This window comes from Anomaloglossus baeobatrachus, chromosome 8 (assembly GCF_048569485.1).
Source record: "Anomaloglossus baeobatrachus isolate aAnoBae1 chromosome 8, aAnoBae1.hap1, whole genome shotgun sequence".
NCBI lineage: Eukaryota > Metazoa > Chordata > Amphibia > Anura > Aromobatidae > Anomaloglossus > Anomaloglossus baeobatrachus.
This window is the reverse complement of record NC_134360.1, coordinates 235,326,582-235,347,644: the sequence shown is the minus strand read 5'-3', so window position 1 is coordinate 235,347,644 and position 21,063 is coordinate 235,326,582. Positions and strand designations below refer to the sequence as shown.

At 43.7% G+C, this 21,063-nt stretch overlaps 1 protein-coding gene across 17 annotated transcripts in view; it reads left to right on the top strand.

The window, feature by feature from the left end:
• Positions 1-21,063, top strand: part of NFIA (nuclear factor I A) — a 413,057-nt gene that overhangs the window by 232,829 nt on the left and 159,165 nt on the right. For all 17 annotated transcript variants that reach the window (XM_075320390.1, XM_075320398.1, XM_075320397.1 and 14 more), the window contains exon 4: positions 20,186-20,260. In XM_075320390.1, coding sequence (XP_075176505.1) covers positions 20,186-20,260 — 75 coding nt within the window. The remainder of the gene's footprint in view (positions 1-20,185; positions 20,261-21,063) is intronic.

Here is a 21,063-nt window from a genome sequence, read left to right as displayed (position 1 = left end):
TGAATGGGCGAGTGTGATGCAACCTATGGAAGAAATTAGTGCGCCTCAATGTTTTTTTCACATGCTCCTTTGCAGTGCCCCATTGAATAACATTGGTGCTACTGTGGCACCCCTGAGGCTTCAGTCGCCACAGGGTACTGCACCTCACTTAAGGTGCGGTACTTATCCCGGGTACGGAGGAGGTCGGTGTAGGCATCACACACATTACATTCAATGCTTACAGTAGGTTGCCCTCCCCATCGGGGACTGGGCTAGGGTCGGGTCTTAAGGTTGCTAACCAAACACTGGGGCATCCACCCACTAGCGACAGGGACTCAGGGGAGGAGCAGCCACCAGGGGGAAGTAGGAGCCAAACACACAGAAGAGGAGTCGAGTTCCGGAAGGGAACAGGACAGGAGCGGTTCACCGGTAGCTCCTGTAGGGCAAAAGAGAACAAATTGGTTGCTGAGGGGAGAACTTCATTGCTCCTTCGGAATTGGGGATGTGCAGGGTGCAGGGCCCTAGAGTGCAACATACTCTACGTTGGACCACCAGAATCTGCCGGACAGGGGGATTCCACGTCTCTCTGGCCACCACTTATCCCAGAGCACAGTGGCACATAGGGTCCGAAGTCGTGATACAGATAGGCCCCATAGCGAATCCGCGCCACCTGCACACGGGACGGGAGCTGAACTACAAGAACCAGGGTCCCCAAGTAGCTTAAGGCCATGGGGATCCAATACAAAAGGCGCAAGAGGGAAGGGCCTACAGACTACTGCACCGGTACTGACCTCTGAAGGATCCGGGGTCGGCTGGAGCCATCACGGCAGAGACCGGTACCCCCGGGCAACCAAAGGACAGTGAGTAAAAACCTGGAACCGCAACTGCCATGCCTGTCCTTCATTGCCGGCGCCCTGCGCCACTACTACCACCATTATCCTCCCTGGGGCCTAGATTCACCTGCGGGAAGCTGAACTATCCTAGCTGCAACACCATCCGCCCCAGAGGACAGCGACCGCAGCGGCGGCTAATCTCTGGCCGCATACCGCAGGTGGCGTCACGAGACAACTACTACTTCCTCAACCTCCATCATCCCATCCTCCCTTTTATTGTACACCTCGGGGCCACGAAACCGGGCAAGGGCCACCCGTGACATCCCCCTAACCCGACATCACCGGCCCGGCGACTAGTATTCAGTTTACCCCTACCCCGTGGGTTACTAGTGCTGTCCATCTTTTCCCGGACGGCACATAGACCCAAAAGACGATCGTGTCAACCTACCCTGTACATGACTTTTTTTTGCAATTTGCTCCTATTTTTCCTCTTTTTTGAAAATCCCCCTTGGATTTACGGTGCAAATTCTGCACCACAAATCCACAGCAATTCTGATACATCTCGACTTATGTTCAAATAGTAGATTGAAGTCGAAAGGGTATTTCCTTTTCAGAAATTTAAAGCGGACCCTTTAAAAGTTTGTATGGGTTAATATATTCCCTTACGTAGGTAACCCCCATGTTCTTCCTGATGGCCGATGGTAGTGTGCCGGAGAGGTCTGGTCAATAGCTTCTTTGCTGGTGGAGCCTGGTAATGGATGATGAAAACCTTGTAAGGGTTAATATATTCCCTTACGTAGGTAACCCCCATGTTCTTCCTGATGGCCGGTGGTAGTGTGCCGGAGAGGTCTGGTCAATAGCTTCTTTGCTGGTGGAGCCTGGTAATGGATGGAGACGCGCTGCAGACACCTGCTGCGCAGTGGATACAACACTCGCCTTTCGGGGCTGGATACATAATTTAGCTGCAATTTACTGTTCAGATGCACTTGTGGTCTGAGCCGTTAATGCACAGTTCAGCTCTTAGTAGACCCCTGTGTAGCCGGTTCACTCATCAGCATAGTTTTACATAGTTAGCAGGGTCTTGTCGGGAATCATCATGGGGCTGAGAATTAAAGAACATTAACTGGCAGCTGTAGAGAATTCTTGTCAATGATGCAGCCAGCAAAAGAGCGAGACCGCAACTCAGCCCTGACCACCCGAGCTGCGAGGCCAAAGGGTCAAACATGGGGTTTTGCTGGAGCGCGCACCCCTAATAAACTTGAGTCAGATGGACATTTTTTTATTATTATTTTTTACGTTTTTAATTATACAGGGGGGTTGGATGTGTTCTCAGATGTGCTATGAATTTTCCTCCCAGATTCTAAAAATCAGCAGCAGAAACTGATCTGGATAGTTCATTTTTAGTCCACAGCACATATATTTCTGCTACAGATTTCGTCTTTGCAATTCATCCATAGGACCACATATAAGTTGTGGATTTTGTGATGAGTTCAATAAAGAATTTGCAATTAATTTGCAGCAAAATCTACTTCTGATTTTTATAGTTCAGTTAACATACTTCTAATAATCTCATATATACATGTATCATTTCTGGATCAGCTTTGAATATAAACATTCTTGTACATTCTGTACAGATCTAATACTTTTCACAGCTGAGTTTTTTTTCATTTTATAGACAATCATTTTGGCTATCTCATACATAAATTTCAGTTCCAACTATTTAGCATATGATTAGTTATTCAGATTCTTGTCCTGTCACTGCATTGTTACTGTTTTGCTCTTTTTCTTTCTGTATACTACAAATTACAACCTGTTTTCACATTCCCTAATAGCTCAGTGTGTTATTAGGATGATTCCCAAGTGAAAGGTCATTGGTGTGAATAGAGGAGCAGCCATGAAGAAAAGAGAAACCCCATCATCCGGCTCATTGATAGCGGTCTCTGGGCTAAGAAAATTATCAAACTGCATCTTGTGAGGCCATGACAGTTGGAAAAACAAGAAATTAAGTCCGTCCATCCATTCAAAAGCCAACAGGTGACGTCCAGGCAAAATATCCAAGTGAACAAGTCGCCTCATCACAAGGTCTATCAGATCTGGAGACACCTGGCAATGGAGGCGGCTCGTCTGCTCCATAATAGTGAGATCATAGGCATACATGCAAGCACCGAGCGACGTGCGTTACACAAGTCTGGAATGGTGGCCCGAAAAAAAGGCGAAGAAGCCGAGACTTCAATATCATCATAAGATGAGTCAGCTCAAGATTGTACAGAAGTACAAAAAGTAGAAGATTGGAAACAGGTGATCTGGAGCGATGAGATGATATTCAATAGACGACTCTGATGGGGGGAAATGGATCTGGAAGAAACAAGGGAAAAAGGGGCGAACAGATCGAGAAACTGAAGGAGCTGTGCAGTTCGGTGGAGGAAGTCTGATGATATGGCAGTGTTTACAGCCAAAGGCGTTGGATACTTGACCAGGATGGATGGTGGTCTCAATGTTGAGCTATATGTGAGGATCCTACAAGACGAGTTACTTCATACACTCGGTTACTATGGGTATGAAAAGGACAACATAGTGTTCCAGCAGGACAACGACCCAAAGTATACGGCGAGATTAGGGAAGAAATGGCTCAATGACAATGAAGTAGAGCAGCTGAACTGTCCTCACAGTCCCCAGACCTCAACCTAATCCATTACTTGTGGGTGAAGAAAAAGCTGTATACGTCCCCAAGAGAGTGACCAGTATACACCAACACTGGGAACGTGGAGAAGAAACCTGACCAGTATACACCAACACTGGGAATGTGGAGAAGAGACCTGACCAGTATACACCAACACTGGGAACGTGGAGAAGATACCTGGCCAGTATACACCAACACTGGGAACGTGGAGAAGAGACCTGACCAGTATACACCAACACTGGGAACGGGGAGAAGAGACCTGACCAGTATACACCAACACTGGGGACGTGGAGAAGAGACCCGACCAATACCAACACTGGGAACGTGGAGAAGAGACCGGACCAGTATATACCAACACTGGGAACGTGGAGAAGAGACCTGACCAGTATACACCAACACTGGGGACGTGGAGAAGAGACCCGACCAATACCAACACTGGGAACGTGGAGAAGAGATCTGACCAGTATACACCAACACTGGGAACGTGGAGAAGAGACCTGACCAGTATCCACCAACACTGGGAACGTGGAGAAGAGACCTGACCAGCATACACCAACACTGGGAACGTGGAGAAGAGATCTGACCAGTATACTCCAACACTGGGAACGTGGAGAAGAGACCGGACCAGTATACTCCAACCCTGGGAATGTGGAGAAGAGACCTGACCAGTAAACACCAACACTGGGAACGTGGAGAAGAGACCTGACCAGAATACACCAACACTGGGAACATGGAGAAGAGACCTGACCAGTATACACCAACACTGGGAACGTGGAGAAGAGACCGGACCAGTATATACCAACACTGGGAACATGGAGAAGAGACCTGACCAGTATACACCAACACTGGGAACATGGAGAAGAGACCTGACCAGTATATACCAACAATGGGAACGTGGAGAAGAGACCTAACCAGTATACACCAACACTGGGAACGTGGAGAAGAGACCTGACCAGTATACACCAATACTGGGAATGTGGAGAAGAGACCTGACCAGTATACACCAACACTGGGGACGTGGAGAAGAGACTCCTGAGCAGATTTCAGTGGAGACATGCTGGAATATGATGGAGAGACCAGAATGATTCAGGAGAGGTGAACGCCAAAGGAGACTTAACAAAATACTAGTAAATAATTACATTTTACATGCAGATTTTTAAGAGCTAAACAGTTAACCATGCAGTGACATGACAAGAATCTATAACTGATCATATGCTAAGTAGTCACATTTAAGTATGATATAGCCAAGATGATTGTCTATATAATTAAGGGTGTCTCAAAGCTGTAGTGGATTGTGAGATATAAAAAGTAAAAAAAAAATTCTCTTCTTTTTTCGCTACCGCCCCCCCCTAGTATTTTGGAGCCTTTTTTTACTGCAGAGAACTCTGTGTGAACATAGCCTAATACTGTTTGTGTAGCCCCCCATTACTCCCAGCTGATAGCTTGGCACTGCGGTTACTGTATTTGTTTATTTCCGGTGTCTGTAAAATATATAAATATATATATAGATATATATATATATATATATATATATCTATATAGATAGATAGATAGATAGATAGATAGATAGATATATATAGATAGATAGATAGATAGATAGATAGATAGATAGATAGATAGATAGATAGATAGATAGATAGATAGATATATAGATAGATATTATCTATATATATATAGATATATAGATATATATATAGATATATATAGATATATATACAGATATATATATATATATATATATATAGAGAGAGAGAGATATAGATATCTATATATATATATATATAGATATATATATATATATATATATATATATATATATATATATATATATAGAGAGAGAGATATAGATATATATATATATATATATAGATATATATATATATATATAGAGATATAGATAGATATCTCTCTATATAATATATACATATATATATAGATATATTTTCTACTTGTACAAGTAGTCAGAGCATCAGAGCGATCTTTATAGTATCATGTTCAGGTTTGCCACATTGTATATTTTTTATTCCACGCTGACAGGTGGTCCCTGACCGGACATTGAGCCCTGGAGCTTCAGACTTATTGCTTGCGAGAAATGCAGAAAGTGATTTAGCCTCTCATTACCTCTGTATCATGTAACCTGAGCGGCCGGGGTGATATGAGGTCACTTTAATCACTTGGTGCATATGCAATCCAAAAGCGATTGTGTGTCCACCAGGCGGATATTTGCAGTAAAGATGATGTAAACAGTGAGTATATAAATATATAGGTAACGTGTCTGTGTGGGTATAGTCGCAGGGCAGCCTTCCGGCATGGGGCTCTGCATACATTCTGTAACTCGTCATTCGCGCTCTCTGTAGCCGGATCGAGATTTATTGCTCAGCTGTTGGGATGTTCTGTATATTTCTCATTGTAATACAGAATGACCCCGCGTCTGACGAGCCCCAGCTGTCCCTGGACGGACCGCTTAGAAGATGCGATTGGACTGGCATCTCAAACAGGTGTCTTGACGTTGTTTCCACATATACATTCTTCGCCCTATGTGAAAGGATGTATACTGGGGTCACACTGGCGGGCCGAGGATTTTATGTGCAGTGGATATAATGCGTCATATCCTGATACACAGGTGTAGACCATTATCAATGGAATATTTCAGTATAGTGTAAAGGAATCATAATGATCATATAATGAATGGTTTGCAAATTTCTAATCTACTTTGATACGCAAGTCTTAAGAAGAAACCCGGCATTCCTGGTCCGAGTATGGACCGCGATGTCTGGATTGGTTGCAGCGTTAGTCCGGGGGTCACACGAGCGTATGTTCTCTAATGTGAGAGAATCGGATCCATTATGGTAATGACACTCCGATGCAAGTCTCAGCTTAGTGTGATTGCATGAGAGAATCATAGAAGATGGAGAACAAAATGTCTCCTTCTCCGTTCTGTGAGTCTTCCGAATGCAGTCCCATGATTTCCACGCACCCATAAACTTGAATGGGTGCGCACCATCTGATTTGTGTTGCAAATTCCATCATGCAACGAACCAGCATGAGAAAAAAAATCGCTAATCTTCACTGCCCCAAAGAATAACAGTGGTCCTAGTACTATCTTGCAAAACATCAGATGGCACTCGCCATATGTATACGGTCATGTGAACGAGCCCTTTATAGTCATACTTGTCAGGCATCTCATGGCCAATCTGGACCATGAATCACTGATGTGTGAAACTAGGTAGCGGACATATCCGAGACTTCAGAGGTAAGGGGCTCATTACTAACTCCAAAGCAGGTAGAATTGTGCATTGTGCATACTCTGTTGTCACCCATCCCTTGTAGACTGTGAGCCCTCATGGCAGGATTCGCTCTTCTCCTTGCGGGCAGGATCCTTTCTCCTCTTCGCGGGCAGGGTCCTCTCTCCTCCTCGCGGGCAGGGACCTCTCTCTTCCTCGCGGGCAGGGACCTCTCTCTTCCTCGCGGGCAGGGACCTCTCTGTTCCTCGCGGGCAGGGACCTCTCTGTTCCTCGCGGGCAGGGACCTCTCTCCTCCTCGCGGGCAGGGACCTCTCTCCTCCTCGCAGACAGGGTCCTCTCTCCTCCTCGCGAGCAGGATCCTCTCTTCTCCTCGCGGGCAGGGCCCTCTCTCCTCCTTACGGGCAGGGTCCTCTCTCCTCTTTGCGGGCAGGGTCCTCTCTCTTCCTCGCGGGCAGGGTCCTCTCTCTTCCTCGCGGGCAGGGACCTCTCTCCTCCTCGCGGGCAGGCTCCTCTCTCCTCCTTGCGGACAGGGTCCTCTCTCCTCCTCGCGAGCAGGATCCTCTCTCCTCCTCGTGGGCAGGGACCTCTCTCCTCCTCGCAGGCAGGCTCCTCTCTCCTCCTTGCGGACAGGATCCTCTCTCCTCCTCGCGGGCAGGATCCTCTCTCCTCCTCGCGGGCAGGATCCTCTCTCCTCCTCACGGGCAGGGACCTCTCTCCTCCTGTACCAGTCTGTGCCTTGTATTGTTTATGATTATTGTACTTGTTCCTATTATGTATTCCTCTGTTCACATGTAAAGCGCCATGGCATAAATGGTGCTATAATAATAAAAATTATTATCATTATGATGAGGTACTTTACATTAAAGGGCCCATTTACTGTTCTTGCACAGGGGCCTTTTTCCATCTATGTACACCAGTAGTTAAATCAGACTAGATGCACCGAATGTATCGAGAGGCATAGCCTTTGGGACATCTTGGACTTTCTGTACATCTCCAACAATTTCTAGCATAAAATCTGTTAAGGCCTTAGTAGGCCACACACCTCTAGCTAGCTAAGCCACTCCCACATTTTGGAAAAGTGAAGCGTTCATATCTAATTGAAAAAAATAAAAGAACATTCAAATATTTGCACAAAATGTATTACGTTACACTTTATATGAGTAAAAGCCTTAGGACTTGCCCACACGAGCGTATTGTGTAGTACTCGACCCATTGGTATACTGTTGGGTATTGCTGATCAGCAATACATCATGAGAAAGAAATCGCAGAATGGCGGGGGGTGCTTCCGGTAATCAGATGATAGGCACCCATGCAGAAAAAAAAAATTAGAAAACTGATGACACTTCCTAACAGACAAGTGTGAACAGGTGCAAACTGAACACGAAATGTACTCTAACAAATAAATAACTGCACTCTGAGATGCTAAGGTATGCAGATATGGAATATAAGAATTTGGATCTGCATTACTGCTAAAGAAATAAATTTAAAAATTGAGACACTTAGTGCAAAAAAGAAAGGCTGGTTTTATATGAGCCCAGTATCGAGGGGTATCTCTCTTGCTGGGTCTCTACCTATATGTGTCTACCCGGGCTAAAAAGCCTGCAGGATCAGGATCCTGCTAATAAAAAAATAAAAATGTCCTTAAGTTGGTGTGAAGGAATGTTCAGTTATAAGTCATGACCCTATAATCTAAAATGAGAAAACTGACAGCACTTCCAAACAGATAAATGTTTACAGGTACAAACTGAACATGAAATATACTCTAACAAATAAATAGCTGCACTCTGAGATGCTAAGATATTCAGATATGAAATATAACAATTTGGATCTGCATTACTGCTAAGGAAAAAAGTGTAAAAATTGAGACACAGCGCATAAAAAAGGACAGTTTTACGTGAACCCAACAGCCATTGTCAAGGCGCTTTTCACTTTGCTGGGTCGCAACCTATATGCCTTTACCTGGGCTGAAAAGCCTGCAGTTTATGGGGGGGGGGGAGGAACCTGCTAATAAAAAAATAAAAATGTACTTAAGCTGGTGTGAAGGAGTGCTCAGTCAGAAGGCATGACCCTATAATCTAAAATGAGAAAACTGACAGCACTTCCAAACAGATAAATGTGAACAGGTGCAAACTGAATATTAAATATACTCTAACCAATATACAGCTGCACTCTGTAATCTTAAAGTATGCAAAGATTGAATATAGGAATTTGGACATGCATTACTGCTAAGGAAATGCATTTAAAAATTGAGACACAGCTCATAAAAAAGGACAGTTTCATGTGAGCCCAGCAGCCAGCATCAAGGCATTTCTCACTTTGCTGGGTTGCAACCAAAATGCCTTTACCCGGGTGAAAAGTCTACACTTTTATGCGCAGGCTGGGTGGGTGCGTGGAAATCATTTGACTGCACTCAGATGACGTCCAAGTGCGGTTTGCTATGAGCCGACACAGAGGATGGAGAAATTAAGTTCTCACATTGGAGAGAATTGGATGACATGCCATCCTTAAAGGGGCTATCCACTACTTGGACAACGCCTTCTCAATCATCGTGTTTGCCTCCTATAAAATTACAACGCTGACACTCTTCTCCAGTGCCGCATCAGCAGTGTCGGCACTTGCTGCCCCAGGGTTCGCGTGAAGCCCCGCACGCAATTGGCTCTGGCTTCTCTCTCCGCACCTTCATAGATATCAGACATCAAGAAGTGGTCGGCGGCCGTCCGCAACTCTGACTTCCTCTTGACGTTAGATTCGTCTGACAACGGGAAAAGTGAATCCAGCGCTGATTGGGTGTAGCGCTTGCATTATGTGATCCCTGGGAGAGTGAGTGCCGACAACGCCGACTGCATCGGAGGGGACTATAGCGCACGTTGCCTACTAGCCCTGCAGAAATTTCTGCAGCGATCTGAAGAGCACACGTGCGCTTCAAATCGCTGCAGAAAATGTCCGCAGAAAAAAAAAAAAGCCGATTCCATGCGCTCTGCCTGCAGCTCCTGCCATGGACAGAGCAGGGGCTGCCGGCAAAGCGCACGGAAGAAGTGACATGTCACTTCTTGAACGCAGCGCTTTGGGCAGCAGCCGAAGCGCTGCGCTCTAGGACGCCACGTGCGCACGGCCCCTGCACAATCTCCATAGACTGTGCAGGGGACGCAGGACGCATGCAGTTACGCTGCGCTGCAAAGCGCAGCGTAACTGCATGAATTACGCACACGTGCGCACATAGCCTAAGCGTTTTTTTTTTTTTAAATCTGGGCAAACACTGATTGAGAAGGGGTCATTCAAGTAGTGGTCATCCCCTTAATGAATTCTGTCCTTTGTGTTAATATCTCTCACCAGTTTCAAGATCTTGCTATCCATGAATGAAGACAATTCCAGGTAACGCTCAAATGATGAGAAACAATCATGACCTAATACTTGTTACAATTGTATCCAGTCTAGACAATCCTCTGTTATCCAAGCGCCTAAGCAGGACACCGCTCTCTCCTATCCTGATAGTTTGTTCCCTTTTGCTTGCACTGATAAATTGTATCGGGCCATAAATCAGACTTTTTCACTCATAGATCATTATCTAGACTAAATACAATTGGAACAAAAACTCAGCTTTGACAAATTTTCACCCTCTGATGTTCCCAAGATGTTGTCATTTATAAGCAGACACCAAAGACTAAAAAAAAAAAAAGTTCTGTCATATGTCTGCTATTAATTTGGACTTCTTACTAACTACACAGTAACACTGCTCATAAGAACAGCATGTTATTGTTGGAGATTTTCAGAGCGCGAAATATAATCTGCAAATCATTATATGGAAAGATGATAACTGGAGCCGGCAGCAGGTGCTTATAGAGGGTCCTACAGACGTCCCAGGGCTCCTCATAGGGGAGAAGGGGACATTTCTAGTCCCACATTTTCATGAGCATTAATAATGCAGTTATAGTCTTGTACATAGGGGCAGTATTATAGTAGTTATATTCTTGTACATAGGGGCAATATTATAGTAGTTATATTCTTGTACATAGGGGCAATATTATAGTAGTTATATTCTTGTACATAGGGGCAGTATTATAGTAGTTATATTCTTGTACATAGGGGCAATATTATAGTAGTTATATTCTTGTACATAGGGGCAATATTATAGTAGTTATATTCTTGTACATAGGGGCAGTATTATAGTAGTTATATTCTTGTACATAGGGGCAATATTATAGTAGTTATATTCTTGTACATAGGGGCAATATTATAGTAGTTATATTCTTGTACATAGGGGCAATATTATAGTAGTTATATTCTTGTACATAGGGGCAGTATTATAGTAGTTATATTCTTGTACATAGGGGGCAATATTATAGTAGTTAGATTCTTGTACATAGGAGCAGTATTATAGTAGTTAGATTCTTGTACATAGGAGCAGTATTATAGTTATATTCTTGTACATAGGAGCAGTATTATAGTAGTTATATTCTTGTACATAGGAGCAGTATTATAGTAGTTATATTCTTGTACATAGGGGCAGTATTATAGTAGTTATATACTTGTACATAGGGGCAGTATTATAGTAGTTATATACTTGTACATAGGGGCAGTATTATAGTAGTTATATTCTTGTACATAGGAGCAGTATTATAGTAGTTATATTCTTGTACATAGGGGCAGTATTATAGTAGTTATATTCTTGTACATAGGGGCAGTATTATAGTAGTTATATACTTGTACATAGGGGCAGTATTATAGTAGTTATATACTTGTACATAGGGGCAGTATTATAGTAGTTATATACTTGTACATAGGGGCAGTATTATAGTAGTTAGATTCTTGTACATAGGAGCAGTATTATAGTAGTTATATTCTTGTACATAGGGGCAGTATTATAGTAGTTAGATTCTTGTACATAGGAGCAGTATTATAGTAGTTATATTCTTGTACATAGGGGCAGTATTATAGTAGTTATATACTTGTACATAGGGGCAGTTTTATAGTAGTTATATTCTTGTACATAGGAGCAACATTATAGTAGTTATATTCTTGTACATAGAAGCAGCATTATAGTAATATTCTTGTACATAGAGGCAGTATTATAGTAGTTTATATTCTAATGTACATAGGGGCAGTATTATAGTACATATATTCTTCAACATAGGGGCAGTATTATAGTAGTTATATTCTTGTATATAGGGGCAGTATTCTATTAGTTGTATTCATGTACATAGAGGGCAGTATTTTAGTAGTTACATTCTTGTACATAGGGGGCAGTATTATAGTAGTTATATTCTTGTACATAGGGGGCAGTATTACAGTAGTTATAGTCTTGTATATAGAGGGCAGCATTATAGTAGTTATATTCTTGTACATAGGGGGCAGTATTATAGTAGTTATATTCTTGTACATAGGGGGCAGTATTATAGTAGTTATAGTCTTGTATATAGGAGCAGTATTATAGTAGTTATATTCTTGTATATAGAGGGCAGCATTATAGTAGTTATATTCTTGTATATAGAGGGCAGTATTATAGTAGTTATATTCTTTTATATAGGGGCAATATTATAGTAGTTATATTCTTATACATAGGAGCAGTATTATAGTAGTTATATTCTTGTACATTGGGGCAGTATTATAGTAGTTATATTCTTATACATAGGAGCAGTATTATAGTAGTTATATTCTTGTACATAGGGGCAGTATTATAGTAGTTATATTCTTATACATAGGAGCAGTATTATAGTAGTTATATTCTTGTACATTGGGGCAGTATTATAGTAGTTATATTCTTGTACATAGGGGGCAGTATTGTAGTAGTAATTTTATGTCTATAATTAAGCAGTTTTTCATACATCCCTATATATTGGCACTACATTATGTGTAGCAAACCCATCTGCAGCCCTCTCTTTCTGTGCCATGTGCGTAGCTCCTCCGGGGTGCAGCGAGTCCGGTGACATTTTTGCATTACTAGAGAGAATAATTTCCCGGCTCTTCAGGGTCTTCTCAGCGGTGACCCCTCGGATCTGTCTTCAGCTTGTCTGTTCTGTGCAGCCATTTACATTATTTTATCTGTATGTCTTCCCGTTTTAATTTTGGCAATTTAGAGGCATTACACAAATCTATCAGTTTTTGGAGCGCTCAGACACAACTATTCGCAGCACTGCCATTAAAAGCCAATATCGTGTAGTGGAGCAGTCACTGTGATTTAATGAGTGACCCCGTCCAAACCCTTCACTGTAACCTCCTGGTGTTTCTGCTGCTAGAATGATTTTCTGCACTAAAAGTCTTCACACTTTTTCCATTTTCCTCTCCCAAACATTATAATTGGCACTTGTTTGGCAGCGCACACTTGGCATTATACATAAAGCAAATCTAAACTCTGAGCATTCAATATACTGGGAGCCAAGCCTGGCAAATCCGCCTGTCTGAAAGTGACAGATATATTGGTAAAATGGTAATTACACCTAACATTTTATTTGTTTAACTCTTCTGTAATGGAAAAATTTTTTAAAGGGGTTGTGCGAAATTTAAAAAACAAAAATGAAATGGCGCCACACCTGTGCGCTGGCTTTGTCTGGTATTGCAGTTTAGCTGCAAAATATCCACAAGCTTCCGCAGGAGAGTTAATTTCAATTTATCAGGTTCAGGTACAGCAGCTCAGATGCCATTGAAGTGAATAGGATCTGATCTGCGGATCATAGGAATGAACACTACGCAGTGTATGGAGCTGTGGTGTTCCGGCTCCGTCCATACACTGTACATATGGCTGCAGCGGGGTCTCCTCTATGGGGTGGCATGAGTCAGACTAACACCAATCCAATAATGATACCCATCCGAAGGTTACGTCATCAGTATCTGTCTGCGACATTCCCTATTAGGGATTTCAATTTATGAAAATGCAAATATAATTACCATATATACTTGAGTTTTTCAGCCCATTTTCTTTATGCTGAAAACACCCCCCCCAGGCTTATACTCGAGTGAGGGTCCCACAAAAAAATTATTCTCACCTGTCCTCTGTTCCTGCGGTGTCCTCTTACCTGCTTCTTGTGGACTACAGGCATACTCTGTGATCACTGCCGGTGCAGGGACCGCCGCTGTTGCTGTCAGCGCTTTACTTCACTTGAATGATTTGTGGCAGCGTAAAGCATTCAACTGAAGTAAAGCAAAGACGACCACAGCGGCGGCTCCGTATACCAGCTGTGATCACCAAGGGGATCTATGTGCCTGCGGTCTTCAAGAAGCAGGTATGAGGACACCACGGGACAGGTGAGAATATTTTTTTCTGTGTATGTGAACTACGGCATAATAGAGGACAAGAAGGGGACCGGAATGAGGACATTACTATAGGATGGGGACATTACTACAGGCGTCAAAATGGGCACATTACTACCGGGGACAATATGGGCACATTACTACAGGATGGGCACATTACTACCGGTGACAATATGGGCACATTACTACAGAGGGCAATATGGGCACATTACTACAAAGGGCAATATGGGCACATTACTACAAAGGGCAATATGGGCACATTACTACAGGGGAGAATATGGGCACATTACGGCAGGGGACAATATGGGCACATTACTACAGGGGAGAATATGGGCACATTACTACAGGGGAGAATATGGGCACATTACTACAGGGGAGAATATGGGCACATTACGGCAGGGGACAATATGGGCACATTACTACAGGGGAGAATATGGGCACATTACTGCAGGGGACAATATGGGCACATTACTACAGGGGAGAATATGGGCACATTACGGCAGGGGAGAATATGGGCACATTACTACAGGGGAGAATATGGGCACATTACTGCAGGGGACAATATGGGCACATTACTACAGGGGACAATATGGGCACATTACTACAGGAGGCAATATGGGCACATTGCTACAGGAGGCAATATGAGCACATTACTACCAGTAGCTGCTGCATTTCCCACTCAATGCTTATATCCGAGTTAATAAGTCTTCCCATTCTTTTGTGGTAACGTTAGGTGCCTCGGCTTATATGTGGCAATTTTTGCAATATGATAACAGAACCCTGGATAAGATGCCATTCCCTTCACCACCACTGGGTGTGCACACTTAGATACGTATAGAATAAACATCTTCCAACAGAGTATCACAAAAAAACCCCCAAAAAACTAAAAAACTGTCTTTTCACACATTTATGGATATAAGATGAGGAGGACACATCTGTATATTTCGCCCCCCACCCCCATTGCTCTGCAGCCATTACATTACACCTCCAGACTCCGTTCTTCTGCCGGCTTTGCTTTATGAAAATGGAGAGGTTTTGTGAGATTGTGGTGTTTGCATAAACTGACACGGGAAAGTGAAATTCAAATTGAACTGGGAATTTCAGGCTCGTTAATGTGCATAATTAGTCCCTTGTCAGCTCGTGTTGCTGGCAAAATTTATTGTTTTTTGTTTTTTTTTACATTTTTTTCTTTTTATAACTTGCACATTTCTGATATTTCAGTTTAACATCTTGAAGGACTGATGTCATTAAATGCAGTTCTTATTCTATACGCAGGACTTAGGCTGGGGTCAGATAAGTTCTGCCCGGTTGTGGGAGATGACATCATTTATGAAGTGTGGCTTACAATTTTCCAAGAGGCAGAGAAGTTTTATTCTTAAAGGTTTTGTGTCATGGGCATTTATGCTTTTTTAAGCTGTGTGGTCCATAGTCCGAGTCAAATATGGCACGTTGCGGGTTTTCTACAGAGCCCAGGGTGATATCTGGCGTCACAACTGGTGCCAGGACACAAACTGTTTCTGTAGGACACGGTGGGGCTCTGGTTTCTCTTGTTTGCCTTCAAGCTTTGCCTCACAGGCTAGACCATGGGTCCCCAACTTGTGTCTCAAGAGCCACATGTGGAACCCCTGGATCTTGGTATACTGCCTTGGTGTGGTAATTTCTATGGAAAAGCTTGGGCTGTCATTATGCCGGCAATGGGGGCTCTGGGTGTCACTATCGGGAACATGGCACGCGACCCTCTCCGAGAGCTGAATGTGGCTTTCAAGCTCAGAAAGGTTGGGAACCACTGGACTAGACAATACAACCACCCTAATGGACAACCTCACCTGATCCTTTTGCTCAATATACAAGGTGAGTCCCCCCCCCCCCTTCCAAAAAAATCCCACCGTTTCTTACTGAAAGGTGCAGCTATTTTAGACAGGGTGACATGATGCACCTGTCGTGTGTCCGCTTTGATCACTTTCCTTCCAATTTTCTTGGTCTTCTCATAATCTTCTCATGGATGTCTGCAACAAAAACAAGTGTTCAAAGGTGCAGTTGTCTTTTTTTGTGGGGCACTGGCAATGGATCCTGCTCCACCAGCTTCACACCAAACTGTGTATACCGCTTCATTCCAAAAGGGGAACTTCCACAAACTGACCAGCAGAACATTTGGGTGTTTCTGTGATTGGTCGTGTGTGTACAGCCTTCATTATCGTGACACCCCATGTTGGACGCAACATTACTGCCCACTGTTGAGAACCAACCGAGAAGGAGACGATGATCCTCTTTGATTTCTTTGGTGAAATGAAAGCTGATTGCTGACTGTTCGCTCTCTTGGCACCAGCTATAGTGAAACCCCATTGTGTCTGCATCCTCTGCTCCCTCCAGTGCCCCCCTCCCCCCCGTAGCCATGTTGGACATACACGCAACGTTACTGCCTTCCGTTGAACCAACCGAGAAGGAGACTATGATCTTCATTGATTTCTGTAAGTGAAATGAAAGCTGACTGTTCGCTCTCTTGGCACCGTGTATAGTCAAACCCCATTGTTTCTGCCTTTTTTGCTGCCTTCAATGCCCCCCATAATAGCCATGTTGGACACATACGCAACGTTACTGCACTAAGAAGGAGACTATGAGCCTCCATTGATATCTTTGGTGAAATGAAAGCTGATTGCTGACTGTTCACTCTCTTGGCACCATCTATAGCCAAACCCCATTGTGTCTGCCTCCTCTGCTCCCTCCAGTGCCCCATCCCCAGTAGCTATGTTGGACATACACGCAACGTTACTGCCCTCTGTTGAGAACCATCCGAGAAGGACATGAAGAGCCTCATTAATTTCTTTGGTGAAATGAAAGCTGATTGCTCTCTTGGCACCAGCTATAGTGAAACCACATTGTGTCTACCTTTTCTGCTCTCTTCAGTGCCCCCCATGATAGCCATGTTGGACACATACGCAACGTTACTGCCCTAAGAAGGAGACGATGAGCCTCCATTGATATCTTTGGTGAAAGCTGATTGCTAACTGTTCACTCTCTTGGCACCATCTATACTCAAACTCCATTGTGTCTGCCTCCTCTGTTCCCGCCAGTGCTCCTCATGGTTCCTCAGATATCACTGCCACCCCTAGTTGAGTTCGTAATAAAGGTGGCGGCTTTGGATCCCCCATGTGTCAGCGACATGGCATACCTGTGGGTTTGCAGAAGTCCCATTCTTAGTCCAGGCCCGGGAACCCCTTCCCGGCGCACACACAGCTCCGGCCTGGGATTGTCGAGCCCTTTGTAGGAGGCCGCAGCGCAGAGTTTTCTATTCACACTTAGCCACTTCCAGCTGTTGTTATTGAAATCCTCACATAATCTCTCGGGGTCAGAGGACAGTCATCCATGACTGCGGCTCTAAAAAGGGTATGCTGATTTCAGTTGTCAAATATTGCCCCCTTTTCTCTTTTTTTTCAATAACCACCATTCTGCCTTTTCAACAGGAAAGATTCGGCCAAGAATTGTATTACATGAATTTAGAGTCTTAAAAGTGTTCCCTCATTGTAGGAACACGACATGCTCTGGATGGGATCATTCATTCCTCTTTATTGCGGAAAGACGGGTTTTTTTTCTTCTTTCCTGAGATTTCTTTGAATACATTTTGCACTGGACTTGGGCCGTCTTAGAAGCCACACAATGGACGTCTGCCTTGTTGGTAGGGAAAGTCGGGGCGTTACTAGTGCAGCCAAGACGATGAGATATCAGCCACTCCATAGTCCTCTCCTTATCAAGCCAATGCCATGGATTGGAAGGGTATGTCCACCTCTAACCACCGTAATATGTACATAGAAAGCCAAGTCCTGTTATTTACACTCCTCAGCATGGAAAATGCAACAAGAAGAAAAACATGTGGAATTATGGAAATCACAGGATGGACAGACATGCTACTGATCTGCAAATTGCAGAAAACATGGAAACAAAATTATCAAAAGTTCTCGATTTTATTCAGTATAGAATTTGAGCACCATGTGCAGAAATCCTGCCAGTTACAGCCTCAGCTGCTGTCTGTACGGTTATTAGTGGCCTTTCTAAGGTTCTGCAATTGGGCAAATCATCAAAATCCGCTGCTGTCAGCTCCTGTGTAATCACGACTAATGATGTACCATAATACATGTGCTCCTTTAAAAACAAGTCCAGAGATGTTGCAGCAAATATCACATTAGGCCTCACAGACTGCTCACAGTAGTGTTTAATATAGTACTTATCCTGTATTAATCCTGAGATACCTCCTGTATTATACTCCAGAGCTGCACTCACTATTCTGCTGGTGCAGTCACTGTGTACATACATTACATTACTTATCCTGTACTGATCCTGAGTTACATCCTGTATTATACTCCAGAGGTGCACTCACTATTCTGCTGGTGGAGTCACTGTGTACATACATTATATTACTAATCCTGAGTTACATCCTGTATTATATTCCAGAGCTGCACTCACTATTCTGCTGGTGGTGCAGTCACTGTGTATATACATTACATTACTTATCCTGTACTGATCCTGTATTATACTCCAGAGCTGCACTCGCTATTCTGCTGGTGCAGTCACTGTGTACATACATTACATTACTAATCCAGTACTGATCCTGAGTTACCTCCTGTATTATATTCCAGAGCTGCACTCACTATTCTGCTGGTGCAGTCACTGTGTACATACATTACATTACTGATCCTGAGTTACATCCTATATTATACTCCAGAGCTGCACTCACTATTCTGCTGGTGCAGTCACTGTGTACATATATTACATTACTTATCCTGTACTGATCCTGAGTTATATCCTGTATTATACTCCAGAGCTGCATTCACTATTCTGCTGGTGCAGTCACTGTGTACATACATTACATTACTTATCCTGTAGTGATCCGGAGTTATATCCTGTATTATACTCCAGAGCTGCACTCACTATTCTGCTGGTGCAGTCACTGTGTACATACATTACATTACTTATCCTGTACTGATCCTAAGTTACCTCCTGTATTATACTCCAGAGCTGCACTCACTATTCTGCTGGAGGAGTCACTGTGTACATATATTACATTACTTATACTGTACTGATCCTGAGTTATATCCTGTATTATACTCCAGAGCTGCATTCACTATTCTGCTGGTGCAGTCACTGTGTACATACATTACATTACTTATCCTGTACTGATCCTGAGTTATATCCTGTATTATACTCCAGAGCTGCATTCACTATTCTGCTGGTGGAGTCACTGTGTACATACGTTACATTACTTATCCTGTACTGATCCGGAGTTATATCCTGTATTATACTCCAGAGCTGCATTCACTATTCTGCTGGTGCAGTCACTGTGTACATACATTACATTACTGATCCTGAGTTACTCGATGTATTATACTCCAGAGCTGCACTCACTATTCTGCTGATGCAGTCACTGTGTACATACATTACATTACTGATGTTGTATTATACTCCAGAGCTGCACTCCCTATTCTGCTGGTGCAGTCACTGTGTACATACATTACTGCTCCTGAGTTACCGCCTGTATTATACTCCAGAGCTTCTGTTTTATATGCTATCGTATAGAGGGTGTTGCTGAGAGGGGCACTTTTCCCTAATATTAGGTCTCATTGTAGGGTATAGGTACAGATGTGTTCCCTCCATAATTCGGGGTTGAACGTGGGATCCCCTCTGCGGCAGCGTTCGTGCCGGTCAGCCTCGCTGTTTACCAGCTGCTGCAGAGAGATTTCCCTTATGTAACCTCAGACGGGGAGACGGGATCTTGCGATTTAGTTTGGTTGGAACGTGTTTCCAGATAATCCCAATCAGATGTTACTTAATAGATGGGCTTTAAATCTATCAAGGATCTGGGTGCTCGCTCCTGGAGGGGGGATGCCTCGGCCCTGATCTGCTCATGTGTTACCAGTCGCTCGGGGTTATCCGGGGTAACGAGTTATTAAAACTCTATCTGTTCCACATTTCCTGTTACGTTGCCTGTGCATTAAGGAGTCGTCCAGGTGCAGATATTTTATCCCTTTTCGAATCTTCTGAAAACGCAAACCGCACAATAACTCAGCCGGGCCGAGCGCTCTGTTTATGGTGTTTATCATTCGTGTCCATTTATAAAAATCAATACAGTTATGCGCGGTCTTTCAAGTGCTGGAAGATAACAGGCGGCGTATTGAAATATTAATTGCTGCTTTTGCGTTTCTATTTTGCAGGACATTTGGGCTTCCAAGACAGCTTTGTGACTTCAGGTGTTTTCAGTGTTACAGAACTTGTCAGAGTGTCGCAAAGTAAGTACCGATCTCCCGTATTGGTTTGTGGATTTATTTTTATGTCCAAGTGGTGATTATTGGGATACGTCCCTTTGGTTTGGATACGCAGCAGATTTTCCATGCAGGGTCGGGCTGTTCACATCCCCAGCATGTCAACTTTGTCCTGCAGATTTTTTTCGGAAATGCAAAGAATGAAATCTGCAGCATATCCACAGCAAAATCTGGTGAAATTCCGCAATTTGGACGTTTCCATACTGATGCAACATATTGTATTTTTAGGATGGACTTTTTCCTTCCTGGCGGAGGAGACCATGAACATGGAGGAAAATTTACTGATGTGTTTTGCTCCTAAGGCTGCTTTCACACATCCGTTTTTTGCAGTGCGGCTCAATCCAGCTCAAAAACCTATGCAACGGATGCGGCGAAAAAAACAGATCCGTTGCATAAGTTTTTCCATGCAGCCGGTCCGTTTTTTGACGGATGCAGCTTGATACTGAGCATGCGCAGTGCAAAAAAACGCATCTGGCGGCCAGATGCGATTTTTGCCGCAGGACGCCGCATCAGGCGTCCATAGGCTTGCATTGTAAATCGCGCCGTATCCAGCACTATGCGGTTTATTTGGCCGCACAAAGAAACGTGCCAGGCAACGTTCCATCCGGCCGCCACATGGGCTAAATATGCCGTATCCGGCAAAAAACAGACGCAACGCAAGGCCATGCGGCACAATACGGCGCTAATGCAAGTCTATGCGGAAAAAACGCAACCGGCGGCAAAAAAAAGGTTGCTTTTTTTCTGCAAAGCGCTGTATTGTGCCGCTCAGC